General features: G+C 40.5%; 1 protein-coding gene across 1 annotated transcript in view; it reads right to left on the bottom strand.

Annotated features, from left to right (window-relative positions):
• The window catches only part of zfta (zinc finger translocation associated), a 75,689-nt gene that overhangs the window by 33,564 nt on the left and 18,331 nt on the right, over positions 1–23,794 (bottom strand). Inside the window, 1 exon segment of the mRNA XM_051923003.1 lies at positions 19,042–19,599. Coding sequence (XP_051778963.1) covers positions 19,042–19,599 — 558 coding nt within the window.

The raw sequence follows: 23,794 nt of genomic DNA, 5'->3' as shown, positions 1-23,794 counted from the left end.
GTGGACCAGCTCTACACCCTTAGCAGGGTCCTGGAGGGTGCATGGGAGTTCACCCAACCTGTCTACATGTGTTTTGTGGACTTGGAAAAAGCGTTCGACCGTGTCCCTCGGGGAATCCTGTGGGGGGTACTCCAAGAGTATGGGGTACCGGACCCCCTGATAAGAGCTGTTCGGTCCCTGTACGATCGGTGTCAGAGCTTGGTCCGCATTGCCGGCAGTAAGTCGAACCCTTTTCCAGTGAGAGTTGGACTCCGCCAGGGCTGCCCTTTGTCACCGATTCTGTTCATAACTTTTATGGACAGAATTTCTAGGCACAGCCAGGGTGTTGAGGGGGTCCGGCTTGGTTTACTCAGGATTGGGTCACTGCTTTTTGCAGATGATGTTGTCCTGTTTGCTTCATCAGGCCATTATCTTCAGCTCTCTCTGGATCAGTTCGCAGCTGAGTGTGAAGCGGCTGGGATGGGAATCAGCACCTCCAAATCCGAGACCATGGTCCTCAGCCGGAAAAGGGTGGAGTGCCCTCTCAGGGTTGGGAGCGAGATCCTGCCCCAAGTGGAGGAGTTCAAGTATCTCGGGGTCTTGTTCACGAGTGGGGGAAGAATGGAGCGTGAGATCGACAGGCGGATCGGTGCGGCGTCCGCAGTGATGCGGGCTCTGCATCAGTCTGTCGTGGTGAAAAAGGAGCTGAGCCGTAAGGCAAAGCTCTCAATTTACCAGTCGATCTATGTTCCTACCCTCACCTATGGTCATGAGCTATGGGTAGTGACCGAAAGAACGAGATCGCGAATACAAGCAGCTGAAATGAGTTTTCTCCGCAGGGTGTCTGGGATCTCCCTTAAAGATAGGGTGAGAAGCTCAGTCATCCGGGAGGGGCTCAGAGTAGAGCCGCTGCTCCTTCGCATCAAGAGGAGTCAGGTGAGGTGAGGTGGCTTGGGCATCTGATCAGGATGCCTCCTGGACGCCTCCCTGGTGAGGTGTTCTGGACACGTCCAACTGGGAGGAGGCCCCGGGGAAGACCCAGGACACGCTGGAGGGACTATGTCTCCCGGCTGGCCTGGGAACGCCTCGGGATTCTCCCGGAAGAGCTAGAAGAAGTGGCCAGGGAGAGGGAAGTCTGGGCATCTCTGCTCAAGCTGCTGCCCCCGCGACCCGACCTCGGATAAGCGGAAGAGGATGGATGGATGGATGGATGGATATTCTCGACTTTAATAGAAGGTAATTTTTCACACACTAATAGAAGTCCATAGAGGACTAGATCCCTAGTAAAGGATAAAAAATAACATCACATTCATAATCCCTGACCTTGAAACAGTCTAAAACAATACTCTACATGCTTATGTTATAACATTTGTCATTTTTAACCTTCTAAAATGGCTAAGACTAATGGTAAAGAATCAGATATTAAAAATATTATCATATTCATGATCAGCAACCTCAAAATAAGATAAAACAACACTCCACATGCCTGTATTACTGATGCCCTATATTTTCAAATTCTGTGACTTCTTATATCCCATAATAGGGTAAACCTCTGATGTTGGTTGGTTTAGCAAGTACAACTTTAAATCCTTATGATCATTTTTGCTGAAGACACCCATTGGTTTACTCTTTGCTAGTGAAGAGTGAACTTCACAGTGTTCATTTCGCCTCAAGTTTGGAGAAATGATGGAGGTGTTTGCCAAACTTGGTGAAATGCAGTAAAGTCAATGGGGAAGGACTAACTGATCGAGACTGAATTGGAATATAATTGTGCAAAAATGTCTTTGAGGGTAAGGGAAACATCTAACCACTATACTGGACTGATTATTGTGGCAAAAAAGGTGACCTGACCTGTGTGGCAGCAGGGTTCAATCAAATATTTCGTCAAAACAAAGCAGAAATGCTGAAATTGTAGTCAAAAGTCAGAAAAAATACATGGGTCTTTTAAAGGCAGAAAATTCAGATGTGGAGTGTAAGGCTCTAAGGCTGAAGGCTCTCCAAACTGTCTGTGCTGATGCTTGTACTTTTTCTTCTATGAAAAAGATAGAAACATCTTGTAGATAGGAATAAATCTTTTGTTATTATTATTTCATAGAGTCTCCTGTGTTTTGGTATTCAGCCTCCCTCAAGGTTTGTTTTTATCTCCATGTAGCTAATTATGCATGTATAGAACATGTGCCACTTTCTCTTATATTGACGTGGAACTTGAAGATCAATCTGCATATCTGCCGACAAGCAGAGATAACTGGTTATTTATGCTGTATATGTTGCATAAAAATAACATTTTGAGAACCTGCATTATTTACTTATCTGTTCTACCACTAATTTAGACCCAGAATCTGTAAAGCAAATGATCAGCATTATATACTCGGGGGGCGGGTCCCATCTAATGTTGGCTGTTACAGCTCCAGAGGATGTTGCACTGGCATCACAAAGCATTATGGGGCGCTGGAGAAAAAAAAAGTTTTCCTAAATTGGCTGAATTATCAGTAAATAATTTGATGAACAAGGGTGAACTCGAAGGCAGCAAATTCACTGTGAATAATGCTGATCACAACACTCTTTACCATAAGGGTGGAATTTCCTGCTTAAAATATAGCCCAAAAATTACCTAAACTTAGGGTTGTTTCAGGTCTAGAGGTCTAAAAATAAGGTGGAACCCCAAAAAACGTGACATCTTGCACAACTAAACATCATAACTCATCTAATGGTAAATCATATGTGGTGGAGCTTTTCTTGTACCTGTAAGTCAGGGGACACCATACAAAAAAAACTGAATTGATTTCAAAGCATTCATAAGTTATGCTAATGCAAAAAAAGAATTTATTGTGGGACCAAAGAATGGTGGTGTATTGCATGTTGGTGGGACATGCAGTGACAACAAACAGCAAAACAAGTGTTTCAGGTTGTGCTGGTTGAAAGGTTTCACGACAATCCTTTTCACTTAACTGTCACACCCAGTTCATGGTATCACTCTGCTGTACTCTATTGAGTGGGTAACATTGCAAAGAAAAAAATTGGTGGGTTGTAGATAAATGACCTGTAGACGCTGAACACCAAATACTTGCTAAATTTTGTTTATGTTAATTAGTACTGTGAGGCATCTTTAAAAAAAATTAAATCACTGTATTACGGAATATCAAAGGGCAAATAGGCATCATGCAGAATGAGACACCAGTCCAGCTCTGGACACATTCATATTCACTTATGACAGGAGTGTCATTTAACCTAACATGCTCATCTTTTGGGTTAAGTTAAGAAACCACACCACTGGGAGAAAACTCGCCAAAACACAGAAAGAACATGCAGGTTTTTCATAGACAGCTCAGCTTTATTCTCTACACACCTGAGAAATTAGCTCTAACCACTGTGTCATCATGATGCCCACACATATAAATAAAAAACATATATTATCATAGTGATGAACTAAGGTGCAAGGTCAAAGACCATTCAGATGCCTCCCTTCTAAATGACCAAATACCAGCAAAGAAGATGAGTCATTTCTAGCTGAAACGTCTACATAGTAAATGATGTCAACTTGGGCATTGTAATCAAAAATGTTCGTTTTACTTAACTTTTCCTAACACAGCACTGCGGTTTTCAGTGGCAGTTGCAACATAAGTGAATTTACCAAAGGAAGTAATTTATCCTACTTTCAATCTAAGAAAATGCATTCCTTCAGCAATAACATAATACTGAGCACAGTTGTTTTCATTTTTTTATCTTCATTGATCACTGGCATTGAGACATTTTGTGTAGGTGCAGTCCCATGTGTGCCTGTGTGGGAGGGGGCAAATTTTTCATTTCAGCAGTGAAGCGTGGGAGCACTTTTTGTTTTGTGTGTGTGTGTGTGTGTGTGTTGATTGTGGTCGTTAACTACGTTTCACACACGCATCCGCACCAGCAAGAAGCAAATGGCTGGGAACAGCAACCCTTTAGAAAGAACCGAAGTTAGCTCTGTTTAGCTGCCTTCCGTTGTTTAAAAAAAAAAAAGAAAAAGAAACATTCCTACCCTTATAATATGTCCTTCAACGAATGAAGTAATGAGTCATCATTTTCAGTATGGCAGAAAAAAAAAACATGAATATGTCTTGATGCTGTATAGTGGGAGTTATGAAGTGTAAATGATCAAAAGGTATATTATTTAAATAAAAAAATACAAACACACCAAAAAAAATTGTTCACACACCTAAGCCAAGAAAAGCCACAACATAAATCTAAAGAAATAAACTCAGAAACAAAATACAATCATAAGTATTAAAAAGATGGAGTACTTTGTACCTCTCTCCATATCTACCACGTTGCTTATTAAGCATGAAGCAGCAATTTTGTTCAAAGATGAGGAACTCCAGCTCTATCTAGCTTCGGCATATGATAAAACAGTAACATCTATTTCAACAAAAATTTATTTTACTGAATAAGAAGGTCCAAGTGATGTTGTGTTCACAACTTGACCTGATTATTGCGTGAATAGATTTTGTATATGCTTAACATGTCAGCATGATGATTTTTCAGAGTTCTCTGGTTTTCCTCATACATGTAAAAAAATGTGTAGTTTGGTTTAAACTCAAAAATATCCAGTATGACTAAATATGTGTGTCTGTGTGTGTGGGCCTGAGCATGCCCTGCAATGGACTGGCACCCAGTTTATGTCAGATTTTTACCTTATGCATGATTCTGCCAGGATAGGTGCCAGGTTCCTTTAGAATCTAAACTGGACTAAAGGGATGCAGTTCTGGATTGATAGATAAATCATGTATAACCTTAAAACTGGGTTTCTGATTATGCTTAATTAATGTAACGTGTTGTTTAAGTATATATTAAGCCAACTGTTCTGAAAAGGGACAGTCATCTGTTTACTAACATTTTCCACCCTCACAAACAAATTTTAAAACTTTTTTTCTGTGAGCTGTTGTTAAGCACTTTTATTCTGAGAAATGTTAATGGCTGTATTAATCAATGGCCTTCACCAAGATCAGGAGTATATCCAGTCAGTGGAAATGCTTATTTTGCATAACACTGACAAGCCAAACACACTCTACTCCATCTAGTGGACTGATTCTGCAATGATGCTGCAAAAATATGACAGACATTCAGTAACAAGGGTTTGTTAAGACTCAGCTAGCATGTTAAAAAGAAAACAGAAGTACAGTGCATCTCTATCAGGCACTGACAAGAACCTAAAAAAAAATGAAGGCTGCTATGGTCAAGCCTGCAAAGGCTTACTTCATTTACTTAACCACATGTGCTCTGCATTGGTGCCTGTCTTTGCAATTGCTACTAGTCATTTGTGTTTTGACAAGAACAGGCCATTCGGCCCAACAAAGCTCACCAGTCCTATCACCTTAATTTAAAAACATCAAGTCGAATTTTGAAAGTTCGTAATGTCTTACTGTCTACCACACTACTTGGTAGCTTATTCCTATGGTTCTCTGTGTAAAGAAAAACTTCCTAATGTTTGTGCGAAATTTACCCATAACAAGTTTCCAATTTTGTCCCAGTGTTCCTGATGAACTCATTTGAAAATAACAATCTCGATCCACTGTACTAATTCCCTTCATAATTTTAAACACTTAAATCATGTATCCTCTTAATCTTCTTTCATTTAAACTGAAAAAGGCAGAGCATAATTCATTGCCTGTAGCCCTGAAATCAGCCTAGTTGCTCTTCCCCGGACTTTTTCAAGCACTGCTATGTTCTTGTTATAGCCTGGGCCCATTTATACAAAAGGTTTAATCTGGATCAAAATGATCTGGATTGTGAAATCCCTTTATTTGTCATCTAGGATCACATAATCCATCTAACTTTTTCAAAGCCACGGTTTTTCAAAGCAAAATTGGATTGAATCACTCTGATCCAGATACTAACTTTTCTTACTAATTTAAGATTACGAAATCCAGATTAGCAGTGCTCCAAATGGGACTGCATTTCACACTGAAGGCTACTAGGTATGTGAAAAACAGGTGGTAGAATAGCCAGCATGGGTTCACTCAAAGTGTATTTATATGAAAAAACAAAAAACAGCACAGAAAACAATATAAAAACCCCTTCTCATTTTCAATGTCTTTTAAACAGTCAGACCTTATTTGACCCACAAAAAAATAAAGGAGCAAATATATATTACCCAAATAAATTATTGTGTTTCAAATTCAAATTGTAAATGTCCAATAGTTGAAAATTTAAAAAAAAAAAAAAAAAAAAAAACATTTAAAATTTCTTCATTTGTGGAAGCTGTGTTTTTAGGAGGACCACCTGAAGTTTCACTTTGGTTTAGTGTAGTTGGGACAAAGTAATTTGTTCCTCTGCCTGACCAGTCTGAGCTTCTGCTCTTTCTGTTTCTCGTTTAAGAAGTGCCCTATAGGCATCGCCATCTTTATTGTTTGGCAAAGAACGATTCAAGATTCGTTTTTGACCTCCTTTGGTAGTACCTACTATGCCTCTACCTTGTGGCATCTTCTGCCACACTAACAGAACTGAGATCAACAATAATTGTTTCCTCTGCATTAGGAGGAACTGGCACGCTTTCCTCTTCAATCGTGGGCTCCCTGCCCTCTGCAACAACCTGAATCCCAAGTAGAGCTTGTGAGTTTTCTGTTCAAATAATGTCAATAACCCAAATTAGTTTATTCATCTCTCCTACAGGGCTTGTTGCCTCTTTGAGTGTTTTTTGCTTCTGTGTGGTCCTTGGATGCTTTGTCCTCTTCTGGCCAGACCCTGTGGCATTCATATTCTGGGTGATTTTAAACCAAATGTCTTTTTTGTTCTTTATGTTCAGCTTTCCTCCCATACTAGAAATAAAACATTCTAATATTGAGGCAAAATGACACCTAATACCCTCCACCAGGCATGTCAAACTCACTACCATTGGTGGGCCGCTTCGACTGCCATACGTGTGTCAGCGGGCCGCACTGTAACAGATACTATTATACTATTATACAAAGTTACTGTAGCTTTCTTTCCAATACTGAAAACTTTAAAAAATGTAATACTTAAAGTTTAAAGAAAAGCAATTTATTTCCATACAGTCTCCATACAACAGTGTAGAATTAAGAGTCTTAGCCTCTTAGCTAGGTCCTTACAAGGGGGCTCCTCCCCCTGCTCGCTTCGCTCGCCTACCCCCGGCGTTTTGAACCCGTGCCCGCTGGGCAGCCACGTGTGAGGATGACGCACGTTTAATACGGAGCGTTCGCCCGTGTCACCCTGGGGCCCCCCACTGTTAATACGGAGCTTCGTCCATACTATTATGCGGTGCATTGTGGACCACTGCGGACCCCGTAGTGTTTCCCGTTTCAGTTTGTGTCTCGGTCAGTCGAGCTTTTGTTTTTGAAGCTTTTGAATTCCGGTCTTCATTATCTGTAACATGCTGTCCATGTGTTTGGCCCCCTCGTTTAACCTGTTTATGACGTTTTACTTTGCTTTCTACTCTGTCTTTCATTTCTGATCTTGCTTTATTCTGCTTTTGTTTCAATGACACCTGGTCCGTGGTGAATATATTTTCCCTTTTTCGAGTAATAATTTTCATTTGTTTGCGATACTGTGATGCTTATCGTACTGTTAATAATGCATCACTGTAATGTGATTCACCTATGCTGTATAGTTTGGACGTGTGAGGATGACGTATGTTTAATACGGAGCGTTCGCCCGTGTCACTCTGGGTCTCCCCACTGTTACTACGAAGCTCTTTCCAAACTATTATGCGGTGCATTGTGGAGCACTGCGGACTCTGTAGTGTTTCCTGTTTCACTTCGTATGTCGTTTAGTCAAGCTCTTTCTTTTTGGAGCAGTGCCTGCCTGGTCTGCGGCATTTCAGACGCACGTTGTAGGCGCCTGCGTTCATTAATAATATCCAGGCAGGCATGTGTTTGTATCTTGGTCACTCGAGCTGTGTCGTGTTGAATCCGTGCCTGCTTTGCCTACGCAGTTTGAGACACGCGTTGTAGGCGTCCACGTTCATTAGATCTGTCCACGCGGGCTCGGTGTCGAAGCTGTGTTCGTTGTTGAGCTGTTTGGTTTTGGAGCCGAGACAGTTTTGCTTCCGCGGTTTCAGACGCGTGTCCATACCATCTCGGGTTTGATGTATGAACCTTTGTGGACTCCGTAGTATGTCCCGTTTCACTCTGGGGCGGGGCGTTGACTCCTTTTGTTTTACTATGTCTCCTTCTGCGCTTTCACCACGCATTAGTGCCACTCACAATATGGCGGCGACGCCTGCGCCTTCCGTATTATGTTGGTTTTTACCATGCTGTGTAGGCGCCTTTGCCTTTTGTACTTTACCGCGCCTTCCGACGCACGATGTAGGCGCCTGCGCCTTCCGGGTCCGCCCCCGCTGTGTGGTGTGGACGTTTAACTGTCGTTGTTTCTGCCTTTATATTCTGTATCTCGGTGTGCATGTGTTTCGTGCCTAGGTTTTTTTGAAGCTGTTGCATTCTAGTTTTCATCATCTGTAACCCGCTCTCCATGTGTTCGTCCCCGTTCTTTAATCCCTTTATAAAGTTTTACTTTGTTTCCTACTCTGTGTTTTATTTCTGACCTCGCTTTCTCCTGCTTGCGGCATGTCAGACGGTTCGTAGTCTCTCTCGTTTTACTCTGAGGAGGGGGGCTTTGTTCTGTAACCTGCTCTCCATGTGTTTGTCCTTGTTCTTGAACTTCTTTATGACGTTTTACTTTGTCTCCTACTCGGACGGTTTGTAGTCTCTCCCGTTTTGCTCTGGTGTGGGGGGGAGCTTTGTGTGGCGCCTGCACACGTGCGTAGTCTCTCCCGTTTCACTCTGGGGGGGGGGCTTTGTGTGGCACTTGCGCACTATGTCTTTTGCGTCCACGGGCAGGTCCCTGCGTCCATATCCGGTTTACCATTCTCGTTTAGTAATATGGATTATATTATATTCATTATATTATATTCATTGCTTATATAGGAGCCTTACAGTGTGAGATTTATTTCTTTTGTCCCGACACTTGGCATCTCTTGTTAGTAACCAGTTCGTCAATATCAGGCTTGAAATCTTGTGCAGCTGCAACTTTTATGAGGGATGAAAGGTGCTCGACGGTAAGTCTTGAGCGATGTGGGGTTTCGGTAGCTTTCATTAACGAAAACAATTGCTCACAAAGGTAAGTGCTTCCGAACATTGATAGTACACTCGATGCCAACTTACGGATCTGCACATACAAGGGTGGCAGGTAAGCATACAAGCCTGGCACACCAACTTCTTTGTATTTTGCCTTCAGAATAGAATCTGACTGCACTTCAGTCAATTCCATTTGGATATTCTCAGGCGCATTCTCAACGTTGTAAGAGAACAGTGCAATGCCCTGTTTGTGTGAACTGAAATCACGAAAATGCTCACTGAATTCATTGCTCAGTAATTTAAGTTGGAAAACAAATCCTCCCACAATCAAATTTTACTTTACTAAGTTTACTTCAAAGTTTATATTGTAAAATAAGCCGATATGCAAAAAGCCACCTGACCTACAATAATTTTACAAACTCAAAATCACAAAAATATGTTAATAAACAACTCACCAACTTCTCATGTCCACTTCGGATCTTCAGCTGTAGTCTGCACTAACTGTTCGTTACAATACTAGTACAAAATTACGTGAAACTAGAGCAAAAAAACGTGAAAATATGCGGGCTATTACTACTCGTGATGGTCAGTTCTGCTCAGTGGCCAGTCTCAGCAGCCCAGTCAGTAGTGTAGCCTTAGCAGGGGCGGCTTTAGGCTCGTGGCGGCCCTGGGCAGAGAAAGAATCAGTGGCCCCTTCGCCTGGCAATGTCAATACAGTATCTTATGCACGGCGGATGGCCACATCCATTGTGGACACTGCATAGCCGCCTCATGCTCATGACACGTTTCTATATACGCGTGTCCGTAACTTGAAAACCAAGTGGCGGCCCATGATATTCTCATTACAGCAGAACGTTATAATACTACATATAGCTTACTGCTCCGACTCTAGCGATATTTGTAAATACAGTGCACTAATTAACAAGAAACACAATGTTTTTCGGCCACATTGCCGTCAGCTGTGTCGTTATTTTCTCTTTCTGTTTTACATTCAAAATATATTGGCGTGGCAGCCCCTGGGATTTGGCGGCACTGTGCAGGTGCACAGTTTGCATATGCCTAAGGCCGCCCCTGCTGCCCGCTGCTGCAGCCTAGCACTTCAGTTGTGATGCTGCGGCTCATTAACATTGGTCAAGGCTCATGGCTATACTAGCAGATGACATTTCCGGTACCGTAATGCCATGGGAAAACGCGCTTTTGTCAGAAGGAAGAAGTAAGAAAAGTCAATAAGTAACACCGAAGATGCAGAATGATTCAATCACAAACGATAGTAATCAATTTGTACAAGTTCAGTGCTAACTAGGATCTGTCATGCAGTCCGCACAGATTTCTGTTGCGGGCCGCATGTGGCCCGGGGGCCGTGTGTTTGACATGCCTGCCCTCCACAGTGGATGGGTTTCTGCTACTGTGAAATTAGGTCCTTTTGAGTCCATGGTTCCACCTTGTTGGTGTGGTGAACAGAGTTTATAGGCCATGGTTATGATTGCTTTAACAGAAAACAAGCCGAAGCACATCACCTAATTGATGTTTATGGGGAGTGGAACCAATCAAGCAGCCATCTTATTCAGGCTTTTTAAAAGGACTTACAGAGTGCCACTGACATGACAGATGTAGCTCATTACCACTACCATTTTGGAAGGAAATAATACAGTCAAAGGGTGTATGTGGAGCGTATAAAATCACTATAGCAATACAGCACTGAAGAACTTTATGCTCGGTTTCGGTTTGGGAATGCTGATACTAAGTACACTGCAGACCTTGTCAGGCCAACGCAGAACAAGGAGGAGTCACAGTCTGTCTGTGGAGGAACAGGTCCTCATTGCTCTGTGCCTCTATGCACCTGGGTCTTTCTACCAAGTTGTTGGGGACAGTATAGGAGTGATGTGGTGAAAGCTGTGCCAATCAGTTTGTTTCATTCACAAAGGATGACCTGATTTCCTAGACCAAATTCAAGTTCTTACTTTTGGGGAACATGCCCAACACTATTGGGGTTATTGACTGCACTCATAGATGTATATACAAGTACCCCATGAGAGAGAGTGTGAGTACATCAACAGAAAGGGGAGGCACAGTATAAGCATACAACTTGTGGGTGATGCTGACCTCTTGATCACAAACTATGTTGTGAAGTCGCCTGGGACTGTCCATGATGTGCGTATCCTGAGGGAAAGCACTCTATACAGAAAGCTCCAAACCAGCTGACCACATGGCATAATATTAGGAGACAGCGCCTATCCACTCTTACTATGGCTGATGACTCTTGTTCTTACACCAAACATACCTGAGCAGGCATGCTTCAACACTGCTCACTGCACAACAAGATATGCTATTGAACATTTTAATGGTGTTCTGAAGAGGTGCTTTGCATGCCTTAACTATTTGTGAGTGGAACCACAAAGACCATGCAACATAATACTTGCCTGTATTGTCCTGCACAATATTGCTAATAACCAAAATGTCCTTCTCTGTGATGATATTTATGATGGACCTGAGCCTGCTGAAAAGACACACCTCTGGCTTTCTCTCAGAATGAGAGACTGACTGGACATGCAATAAGGGATGCCATTGTTAGAAACTATTTTTCATTTTGTCATTGTAATTAATGTAAAGTATCAAATGAAAATTCAAACTGAATAATTTTTGTTTTATTTGGACAGCTATTTGGAGTATTATTTTCGGGGGACAAAATCCATTTTTTAACCTTACTGTACTGAAAGGTGTAATAGCCTAATTTCTACTTTATTTTCTCACTTATTTATCACTGTAATTGTAAACATACCAGATATAAAATATAATTAATAACGTGTATATACTACATGATATAAATGTTGTTTATCTGACCAATTTAAATTTAATTTAAAATAAATTTTGTTCCTGAAATCCACCCTATGGCTGGGATCAGAATAATTGTGATTTTTTTGGATCAAAGTTATCACAATACTTCTAAGAGGTTTTGAACAACACAAACTGAGGGTTTCATTAAGATTAAAACCAAGATTGGATACCGTGACCTAATCCAATATCAGAATCCACTTTTAGTTTAGAAGAACGCATTTTCAAGATTTGATCCAATCCATTATCCAAAATCCAATCAGATTACTTTTGAACAACTGAGTCCTGGAGGCCAAAACTACACACAGTACTCCAGGTGATGTCTCACCAGTGCATTATAAAGATTCTGTTAGCCTTCTTAATAGTTTCTGAACACTGTCTGGCAGTTGACAATGTCGACTCCTAAATCTTTCTCATAAGGTGCACTTTCAATTTTCAGACCTCTCATTGTGTATTCAAACCTAACATTTTTGCTTGCTACGTGTAATACTTTACATATACTTGCATTAAATTTCATTAACCACAAATCTGCCCCAGCCTATATGCTGTCCAGTTTCCACTGTAATGAGTCAACGGAAACAAGATTTTCTGCCAATCCACCTAGTTTGTTATCATGTGCAAGCTTAACCTTCTTGTTATTTATACTCCTTTCCAAATTATTATTTATTTATAGATATATATATATATATATATATATATATGGAAGAGAAGGTCTGTGATACGGTTTGCATATTTGCAGTTGGAGATCCACAAAGGGAGAAAAAACGAATCACGTATCATAAAATAGTTTTATTCCTGAGCTTTCCGAGTCTTGGCTATCAGATGAAAATGCCATCAACAGACACTTGGACATAAACCCAGCATATGCCAACTTAAGAAGGACATATGCACTTAATTTAATGATACACCCCCCCCCCCCTTTGATCATACGGACTTAGTCACCTCCACCCACCCCCCACTGAATGTGTTGCTATATATTGCCTTTGATTCTTGTAAGTCTAAGCATTATCCTCTGATGAAGACCCCTGATAGGGGTTGAAAGCTCAGGAATAAAACTATTTTATGATACGTGATTCGTTTTTTCTCCCTTTGTGGATCTCCAACTGCAAATATATATATATATATATATATATATATATAATTAAAAACAGCAGCGGCCCTAGCACTGATCCCTGTGGAACAACACTCTTAACATCGGCCAATTCTGATACAGTTCCTCACACCACAACCCTCTGCTTCCTGTGTCATGGCCAGTTTTGCACCCATCTACAAACATGACCCTGAACTCCTACTTCTTTTAGTTTGATGCTCAACTTCTCATGCAGCACCTTATCAAATGCTTTCTGAAAGTCCAGATAAATAATATCATATGCTCCACTTTGATCATATCCTTTTGTTGCTTCCTCATAGAATTCTAGCATGTTAAAAACATGACCTTCCTCTTCTGAACCCATGCTGACTATTCAGTAAAACTCCTGTACTTGCCATGTGTTACTCAATCTTTCCCTTAAGAAGTCCTTTCATTAATTTTCTGTGATGCACGTTTAGCTTACTGGCCTATAGTTGCTTGGATCTGCCTGGTCACCCTTTTTATATAATGGGATAATATTTGATATTTTCCATATCTTCAGAATATCCCCAGTGCACACAGTAAAAATATGTGTCAAGGGTTTATATATGTACTGGCTAACCTCCTTAAGAACTCGAGGGTAAATATTATCTGGTCCTGGAGATTTGTTTGACTTCAGCCTAGTTTCAGTTTGTCAGTCATTTGTACAGAAATAAATCCAATACAATACTTATAGGGTGGCACAGTGGGTAGCGCTGCTGCCTCGCAGTTAGGAGACCCGGGTTCGCTTCCCGGGTCCTCCCTGCGTGGAGTTTACACGTTCTCCCCGTGTTTGCGTGGGTTTCCTCTGGGTGCTCCAGTTTCCTCCCACCGTCTAAAGACATGCTGGTTAGGTGCATTGGCGATCCTAAATTGTCCCTAGTGTGTGTGCCCTGCAGTGGCCTGGCGCTCTGTCCGGGGTTTCTTTCCTGCCTTGCGCCCTGTGTTGGCTGGGATTGGCTCCAGCAGACCCCCGTGACCCTGTAGTTAGGATATAGCGGGTTGGATAATGGATGGATGGACAATATTTATAAACCTTTACTAACTCTTCTCTGTTCTGTTTCTCTTCTCAGTATCTGGATGTGCCACTTGGTCCTACTGCTGTAATGCCAGGCTGCTCTACTGTGTATGGAAAAGTCATCTCAGATAAAGGAGTGCTGGAATCATCAGATGGAAAGATTCTCTCATCAGATTGGACGACCAGCACAGACTCCACTACAGAAAACCCAGAAGCAGGTAGGTGGCCAGTTGGCTGTGGTCTCCAAGACTGTGACTGTGTCTGACTTAGTTTTTGACTTTCTCCTTAACAATTTTAATTTCCTCCATTGTCCACTGGCCATAGTTCATTAATTATTAATGAACAAATATTGCTGGTTTCTGGCACTTCTGTTCTGGAAAGGAATTATGGTTGCATCAACAGTTAAATTCTGTTCATGGAAAGGGAGAACTGCTTTCATCCAACAAGAACAGTCAGTCAGTCAGTCATTTTCCAGCCAACAAAGTTGTTGAATGTTGAACCCATTCAAATGGTCAGTCATCCGGCCTTAAAGATAGTTGGAATTAATTTAATAGGTTGTATGTCATATGAATTTTTTTCATGGGCATGTTTGATATTAAATTGGTGCTAATGTTATAGTTAATCTTGTGGAGTTTTTGTGCATATTAATGAAGCATATCTCACATGTGTTTTCTAAGGGGTTAACTTCCTGTTGCTGTGTATTTCCAGACACCAAACTGGTATTAAGTTATGTGAAGCTATGAGGGCTACACCCGTTGGGTAAGCTTTCATCTTTGACCTTAAATACTGTTTGAGTTGCTCATGGTATATAAAAAAGATGATTTTGAATATACAAGTTGTTGATCTAGGTTCGCTTCCCGGGTCCTCCCTGCGTGGAGTTTGCATGTTCTCCCCATGTTTGCGTGGGTTTCCTCAGGGCTCTCCGGCTTTCTCCCACCGTCCAAAGACAAGCAGGTTAGGTGAATTGGCGATTCTAAATTGGCCCTAGTGTGTACTTGGTGTGTTTGTGTGTGTCCTGCGGTGGGTTGGCGCCCTGCCCGGGATTGGTTCCTGCCTTGTGCCCTGTGTTGGCTGGGATTGGCTCCAGCAGACCCCCGTGACTCTGTGTTCGGATTCAGCGGGTTGGAAAATGGATGGATGGAAGTTGTTGATCTATAATTCTAGCCCTTTAACTCTATCGTTTTTATAAATGTACCTATATTATTGTATATAATTCTAATTATTGTACGGTTTGTAACTTTCCTGCTATTGTTATAGTTAATGTTGGGATGATAGTGCCTTCTTCTGTGGCCACATGCTAGAACTCATCCTCCTGATGTCTGTGATCTGAATACTCATACTTGATAAGTACTTTTTAATAATTAGACTTAGGATTTTATACACAACATGTTAAGCTAACTACCTCTACGGTTTTATTCTATTTTGAAGTATATGCTAAGGAAATGGCACTTAGACCCTGAGGTTGCATATGAAATATTATTTATGTAGAGACCCTGTATTAGGCTATAGCGGGTTGGATAATGGATGGATGGATGGAGGCTAAATTAGCTACTTAGTCTCTGATATTTTTATTATAAAGCACATGCTAATTAAGTATCACTTAACTGCTAAGGTTACACAGGAAAAGGAGACTACTGGCCATAGACACATTGTTTTCTAGGAGTTCATACTCTTCAGCATTCTAAATTATGTCAAGTCACACTAATTCCACTTAGAACTAATTAATCCCATAAAGAGAAATTTACTGTCTTAGATTGAAAGCTTTGATGTCAGACTAATGTTCAATGTTCCGATTCCACCATTGGTTAGAGGTCATGAAGCAGTAATGTGGCCGTTTGAGTAGAGAAAATTGACAGCTGTCTAAACACACAACCAGCTAAAATGCCTACAACTGTATATCTTTAATTTATGCAGCTGTAACCGCATAAGTCATGTCTGCCAGAAGGCAATGTGCAAAAATCAAGAAGGTTAATCAAATTTTGCTATAGATACATTATCTAATAAAATTATTTTTAGAAACAATAATGTTAAAGGTTCCTTCTGCCTTAGCAAACAACCTTGAGACTGAATTATCCTGTGGCTAGAAACAAGGCCTGCAGTTAAACAGCTTTTAGTTCTTCAGAAAGAAAAAAAACGAGCAACAACAAGGCACTGCTTGTGCATAAACAGAAAGTAATTGTAATATGAGGAAGACCAGTACTCTTCTGAGCTATCCCCATCAGTGATGCAAACTTGTGACCAAACATGCTGCAGTCATTCCAGCTTTGGCCCATTAAGCATGAATGTCATTTCCCTCTTATCTGTTGGCACAAGGGAGTCACCTCGGGATTAATTCACATTTGCATTTACAGTCTGGGTCTTTTATGCTACTCTATAGTTAAGATGAAAAACTACCATAGTCAGCTTACAATTTATATAATGCTTGGTACAAGCAAAAGAAAACATTTCATGCTGACTTTTTGTGTCATCTGGTTAAACAGGTTTTGTTCACTGCTTGTTGATTTTAATATATAGCCGCACCACTGTGGGTTTTGGAAAATGTATTCTTTTGTTTTAAAGGAAATCTGTTTATTAAAGGATTCCCACATAGCTGGGTTAGGAAGTCTTAAAAAAGAGACTGAGATTTAATTACTGAAGTACTAGGGGGCTCTGCCCCTTGCTCGCTTCGCTTGCCAACCCCTGTGTTTGGTTTACCGGATATACAATACAATTTATTTTTTGTATAGCCTAAAATCACACAAGAAGTGCCGCAATGGGCTTTAACAGGCCCTGCCTCTTGACAGCCCCCCAGCCTTGACCCTCTAAGAAGACCAGAAAATACTCCCAAAAAAAAACCTTGTAGGGAAAAAATGGAAGAAACCTAGGGAAAGGCAGTTCAAAGAGAGACCCCCTTCCAGGTAGGTTGGGCGTGCAGTAGGTGTCAAAAAGAAGGGGGTCAATACAATACAGTACAATACATTGAATAGAATAAATCCTCAATACAGTATACAAATAAAAATTCTAGAAGTACGGAGTAGAATTTCACATTAGATGATATCACATAATATGATTTGGATTTGTTTTAAGTCCTGGAGACCTCATTCAACAAGCTGCCACCCCCATTTTGCCATTCCACATCTGAAATAGCTCTAATCCGATGAAAGGACCCCTCATTCCCACGTCCCCATTCATCAGGGATGACTTTACCTTAGGCAGGCAATCTACAATTTAAAGAGATTATTTTCTTGTGAATTGTTACATATGCATTATTTTCACTTTTACTTTAAAAACTTTTGTAAAAACAATACTTGTTTCTTTATTTCCTGCCCCGCACGTGGTTACGTGTTGCGGATCATTTGGATCATTTGCTGTCTTTTTGCTGCTTGCTAGCTGCCTCTTCTGCCTGTCGCATGTCGTTGTTTTAAGAGCTCGTAGCACATGATGCTTGCCTGCCAAAAGCAATCCAACAACTGCTAGCTTAGAGGTCTGTTGACTTGTTTTAAATGATGGCTCACTGCCTGGTCTCGTGTGACTTTGTAAAAGCAAAACCTGTCTTTTATTTCTGGCCCTGGGAGTGGTTGAATTCTTTCTTGCAGGATATATAACACTGCTCGCGTTCGGTTGGGGTAGCTGCTGTTGTGCTGCCCTTCGATCTTTTTAAAGCCTGTACAGCTGCTGTTCTTTTTGCTACGGCCCCGGGACAATCTTTTGGCACCAAGTCTCATGTTTACGGTCCCCGCGAGACGCACTGTGGCAAGTCTCCTTGGTCTCGCGGGTCTTTAAAATGTCTTTCGAGATTATCACGTATCGTAGCCTTGCATTTGCTTTCCATTCCAGGATTTTCTTTTATATATAGAGAGATTATTCCCCACGATGCATGCAAACATACACACACCCCTCTCTCCGTCTCTCTCTCTATAGACATCATACACACATACATACAATATATATGTGAATGGAACTGTAAATGGTAGATAATAAATTTACATAATAAATTCCATAGTATTTTATATATAATGGCAACATAAAATTGAAAAACAATGCCTCCAACCAAAGTATGTGTAATTATAGCACTAACCCTTGAGTTACTGGGTCAGTTATGATGATAGTCATGGAATTGCAGATGACTACTAATATAACATCATCTTGAAAAAACGTGGAATTTTTGGTGCCACTGAAAATAGTAGTAGTAGTAGAAGTATTGTCTCATATACTGAGACAAGCACTATATAAATGTAATGAATTATTATTATTATTATATACAGAGTACAGGGAATGTCTTACTTATGGGTCTGACCAACAACCTGCCATTCCCAAGTGCCATGGTAAAAAAAAAAAAAAATAAATAAAAAAAGTTGTAGTGAAATAAGCTTTAAATGCATCAGTATGAATAGAAAGTAAAACTGAAATAAAAAAGAAACTAAACTAGAATAAAAACAATAATAAAAGAAATAAAAATTTTATTTTTTTACTTTATAATATAACCAACCAAAAATAAATACATTTCAAAACAGACTGAATCAAGGACTGAAATGAAATTTAGAACTGCCAACTGAAAAACTAAATTGCATAGCATATCTCAAAATAAGCATAACAAGCACTGAATATGTAACATTTAAATCTTACAAATTCCACGTTCTATGACCTCAGAACACAGGAAGTGCAATTTTTAATGTTGTGTGACAATTCTACATGCCTAGAGAAGGTCCTCCAAACTAAAAGCCATCCATTCATCCATTTTCTAACCTGTTTACCCAGTTCAGTAAGTGTTAGTGCCTATCCTGGAAGGAAGGTGTGAACAGCAGTAGTCAACCTGTACAGGGTGCCAGTCCATGACACACACACTAGACCAATTTTTGTTTTTAAAGCAAACAATCATGACTAATACTTATTTTCACTGAGCTACGCTGAAGCAGCATAAATTTTATTTTAAAACTAGGAAAACCTGAAATCAGCTAAAACACAGGAAAATTTTCTTTAAATACCTGTTTCTGCATTTAGAAAGAAAAGGCATAAGCATAAAGGCTTAAAATTGCTAAATAAATCATGCCAGTTCTGCTTACCAACAGATTGACGTGCACAGTCCACCAGCTCAGTACTCCTTTGGGCTCTTAAGGGTAAAGAAGTGCTGGGCCTCCATCCTCCTTCCAGAGAAAGATGAGCCTCCCAACCAGAGCGGATTACATCCTTATCAGCCTGACTCCACAGCAGGGAATCGGGATGCTTCTGTCGAATGTGCCTCTTGATGGTGCTCAGCTTTAATGTAGCTAGTGAGCTTCCACAGACCATGCAAATCATGCCATGTCTCTGTGGCTCAAAGTCCATCAGGTACTCAGTGCGCCAGTATTCATGGTAATACCTCCTGTGATCCCGACCTGGGATTCGGCTTCTGCCAGGTCGTGATGCCCGCTCTTCTCTGTGGTCTCCTTGTTTCCATGTCCCACAGGAGGACGAAACAGAAAGAAGATAAGGAGGAGAAGAAGAAACTGATTTTGTGGTTTGTTGGCTTCTACGCCAGTAACTGGCTTTTTCTTCCTGAGACATGATGTCTTGGAGAGGAGTACTTTGTTCTGTGGAGGACTTTAATTCTTCAGGCTCTCCATTTACCTTGTTACCCTTACCTAAAATTGGGAAATAAATTAAAAGTGAGTTAAAAAAATACAATGTAACCAACCAAGTGACTAATTGGAATATTTTCTGACAAGGCAGTATCTGTCTTTGGGGTTAAAGAATTAGCTGAATCTTGCCATCTGCAAATTCAACTGGTTTGTCTATAAACAGTGTGCCATTCTGGATACAGATAACTTATGAACTGGTGGGCAGATGAGAAGAAGGGAGACACCGTGCAGTTTAGATGAAACACAAACAGGAAACATCTGGAAACAAAAGTTATAAAAATTAATTTGTAGTAGTATTGATATAAAAATAAGGTTCTTTGTAAGAACTTGGGCTGCAAATACAAGCCAAAACGTGAACTGTGTGAGCTAACATTGATTAACCTGCCAGCAATTAAAAAACCTGCACCTTTTGGCTTCATTTAAACAGAAACCCCTTACACCTTTAAGCTCTGGACTCTTTAATCCCATGTTAAACACACTCTTAAGTATAGTTTTAAACAACTGTTATAGATTCCTTTTAAATTCTGTATCTTTACTGACTTGAACCTTGTATCTTTTAGATCATTGTTTTAGAATTTGAAACAGATTGTTCATTTATTAGACCTGGGGTAAGTGGGATCCAAATGGACAAACAGCCTGAGAACAGGAAACACTTTTTATTTTTGTTATCATTGTTAGTTCGAGGTGAAGTTAGGCTTTTAGGTTTAGGGTGCATACTGAGCAGAGAAGGAAGGAAAAACAGAGCAGGAGAGAGAGGAGCCCAAAGAAATTGGCAAGGACTCCTGCACAGTGAACGACAACCTGAAGCAACTCTATGCCCAGACTTTAAAAGACTCATCTTCCATCACCTTTATTTTCCGAATAAGTATTTTTAATAAAACTCTTTTTCAAATGTATTTTTCTTAACCTTTCAAGTCTCTTTTAAAATACATTTCCTACTTTTGCTACCACTTTTGCTACCATTGATTTTACTTTGTTTTTATTATTGTTGCTTTATATAATAATATTAATTTTACACTGTTCGATTGGGTCAAGGTATATTTTTAAGAGCACTTAGTGTGGGAGGTTGCCATATTCCCACAGGGGTTAGCAGCTGAGAAGAGACGTCTTCAATATGAAGCAGCAGGGTTAGTGGGCACCTGCTTTGATGACTGGCACAGGTCTGAAGACAGCCATTTGGTCTGCCTGTGCAGAGCTAGTAAGTCTACTTGCTTGAGGCAGCTGTCCACATGCAGGTAAGGCTGTACATATGGGGACTATAAAGCAAAAATCTAGCACTCATATCAATAATAAAATTAACAGTAGCTATTGCAAAGGTGAACCAAAATGAGAAACATGGGCATCTCCATTACTGTGACAGCCAAGTCAGACGTTTTCTTTCTTTTTAATTTTCTTGCTCTTTAGTCATTTTAGTGTGTGTGTTCAGACCATAGTGTGTGTGTATTTATCTATGTATTATTTACCCTTACAAGTCTATGTATTATCTGTCCATTTATGTACTTATTTGTTTAAAGAGTGTCTTCCCCTTGGGGACAAACAAAGTTCATTCTATCTGTCTATCTATCTATTTTCCATACTCATGGTATAGTGATATGAGCACCAGGTTTGGGTGGCTACCAGTTTTCCACAGAGGTTAACACCTTCAACAATAAAAGAAGTGCTATCAGCGGGCACCTGCTTTGGTGACTGGAAAAGGTGTAGCTTAACAATTTGGTCTGCTCTGGCTGAGCTAGTAAGTCTCCTTACTTAAAGCAGCTGTCCATGTGCAGATAAGGTTGTACACGTGAGGCGCAATAAAGCAGCTATATTAAGGCAAAATTCCACAAAATACAGTGGATTACACTAATCAGAGCAGACTGGAAACCTGTGCATAACAGTACTTTGTATATCTTGGTAGACTGAGGAGCACACACAAATGCATCAAGCTAAAAGTCAGGGTTTTTCAGCATAAACTGTTTTATTTTATTTAAGAGAACACAACAGAACTAAGATGACAAAAGAAGACCTGTTGTAATTAATTATATAAATTAAAACAGAAGTAAAACTGAAGCAAAGCTATTTTATATTAACATTTCAATAACAAGACATAACATTTCAATAACAACTCTTGAAATTGTAAAAACTTTACCAGAGAGAATTTCATTTTTTTCAATATAACATATGTGACAGATGGCCGAATGGAAGGACTGGGGGAGCAGACATGCACAGGGCACTACCTCCCCCAGACTGCTAGATGTCCTGGGTAGCAGCAGTGCCTCGGATTCCCACAGGGCTGCATGAGAGTTGGAGTTCGGCACAGCCCTTTCGGGATCTGTGGGTGCCGCCAGAGTGTGCTGCAGGAGCGACTGAGCCAAACTACTTCGGGCTTCCACCACACCCGGGATATACTTCCAGGTAATACTGATGTGCCACCTGAAGTGCTCCCGGGGGCAGCATAAAAGGGACCACCTCACTTCACTCAGAGAGCCAGAATCGGGAGGGAGAAGAGAAAGCTTCCCAGATTAGGACTTGAGGTGGAAGGAGACAAAGAGAGATGCAGAGACAGAGAGAAAGAGAAGACAAAGGGTTGCAGTGTGTGCTGCTTTGTGCTTCTATTACTGTGCTGTAAATATTGTGCTTGTTGTACTGTGCTGGACAGGTGGGAAACTTAGGAAATATTTCCCACATCAGAATAAAAGCCATGGGTGTTGATGGACTTGTGCCTTGTGTCCGTCTTTGTCAGCTTGGGGCAGCTAGAGCGCCCCCTGGTGTCCACACATAATATAAAACATCATGTCTCCATTGCAGTAGGAGAGGTGGATTAGGATTCCAATTAAGCAAGCTGAGTCTTGGTGGACGCCGTGTAGCATAGGATACCACAGCAGATTTTCCCTTAGAAAATGTTATCCCAAATATTGCTGCAAGAGGATTAGGTGTGAGTTTAGGCCTGAGATAATGTGAAAGATACAAAATTTCCAACTTGTATATAAAATGTAATTTATTTCTGGGATGTAATATTTTAGAGATGGCATTTAAAAAACTGCCTTTCTGCTGGTGCTGCTCTTGTCGACTGTACTGTCCCTTTAGGCAGTACAGATGCTGCTCCAACGTCCTCAAACTGCATGACTCTGGGTATGAATGGTATTAACTATGTAACAACTTGCACTTTATTTTTTACTGCTTTGCATTATGACTATTTTTTATGTTGGTAGGAAATCAACAAAGTGCAAAAAAAGGACTGTCCTTTCCATAACTTCTTAGCAAGTTTCAGAATTAACCCTCAAGTATTGAAAATAAACTATTTATAGAGAATGGCTTAAGTCCAACTTTCCAATGGTCCTGGGTCAGACACATTTTGAAAAAGATCAGTAGGTAAAGGTGTAATTTGTATATACAGAATAAAATGCTAAGGATTATGCCCATCTGTCACATGATTACTTGCAAACCACTGTAGCTAGAAATCTTGGTCTAAATCAAACATGTATGACATTATAGGCACTGGTGAAGCACAAGGGCTCAAGTCTATCTTACGGCAAAATGCTTCACAAGGTAACACGGCAGAAGGGAAAAGTACAATAGCTGCATCTGCTAAGTGTGAAGAACATTGCAAAGGCCAATCAAAAAAAGAAAAAGAAGAACAGCAGATATATCTGCCAATTAGTATGTGTGTGTGATACAGAATGCTAGCATGAGAAAAAACTGACACAAGCCTGCACAAACTGACCTCTGCTCAGCTATTCACAGCAATGTGATCCTTATGATCGAAAAAGTGATACACACCTTAGTGGCTCAAAGAGTAACAGGCACAACCACTGCTAAGCATCAAGCCAAATGAAGGAGACACTTAACTGCCTAACACTGAGACAAAATAATACAACAAGACACTGAGAGGCATACTAAATTGAGGGGTATGCCTGAATATATACTATACGATACAGAATGCAGGAACGACATAGAATTTAATACCAGCAAATGACGAGATTGTCTAATACAACTTTTACATCCTTACATCAATGGTTGGTTGAAACATAGCAACCAGACGGACACACAGACAGACACTTATCCTTTTATTAGGGTGGAAAAGGAAGATATTAACTGATGTTATATATTAGATAATAAAGTGCACTATAAAAACTATAGTATAAGCCAGCGGTTCTCAAACTGTGGGGCGTGCAAAGTAACAAAAAAGGGCGAGTGAATGTTGCCATGTGTGGCGTAA

The sequence above is a fragment of the Erpetoichthys calabaricus genome, chromosome 1, assembly GCF_900747795.2.
Source record: "Erpetoichthys calabaricus chromosome 1, fErpCal1.3, whole genome shotgun sequence".
NCBI lineage: Eukaryota > Metazoa > Chordata > Cladistia > Polypteriformes > Polypteridae > Erpetoichthys > Erpetoichthys calabaricus.
This window is presented reverse-complemented; position numbering and strand designations above follow the sequence as displayed.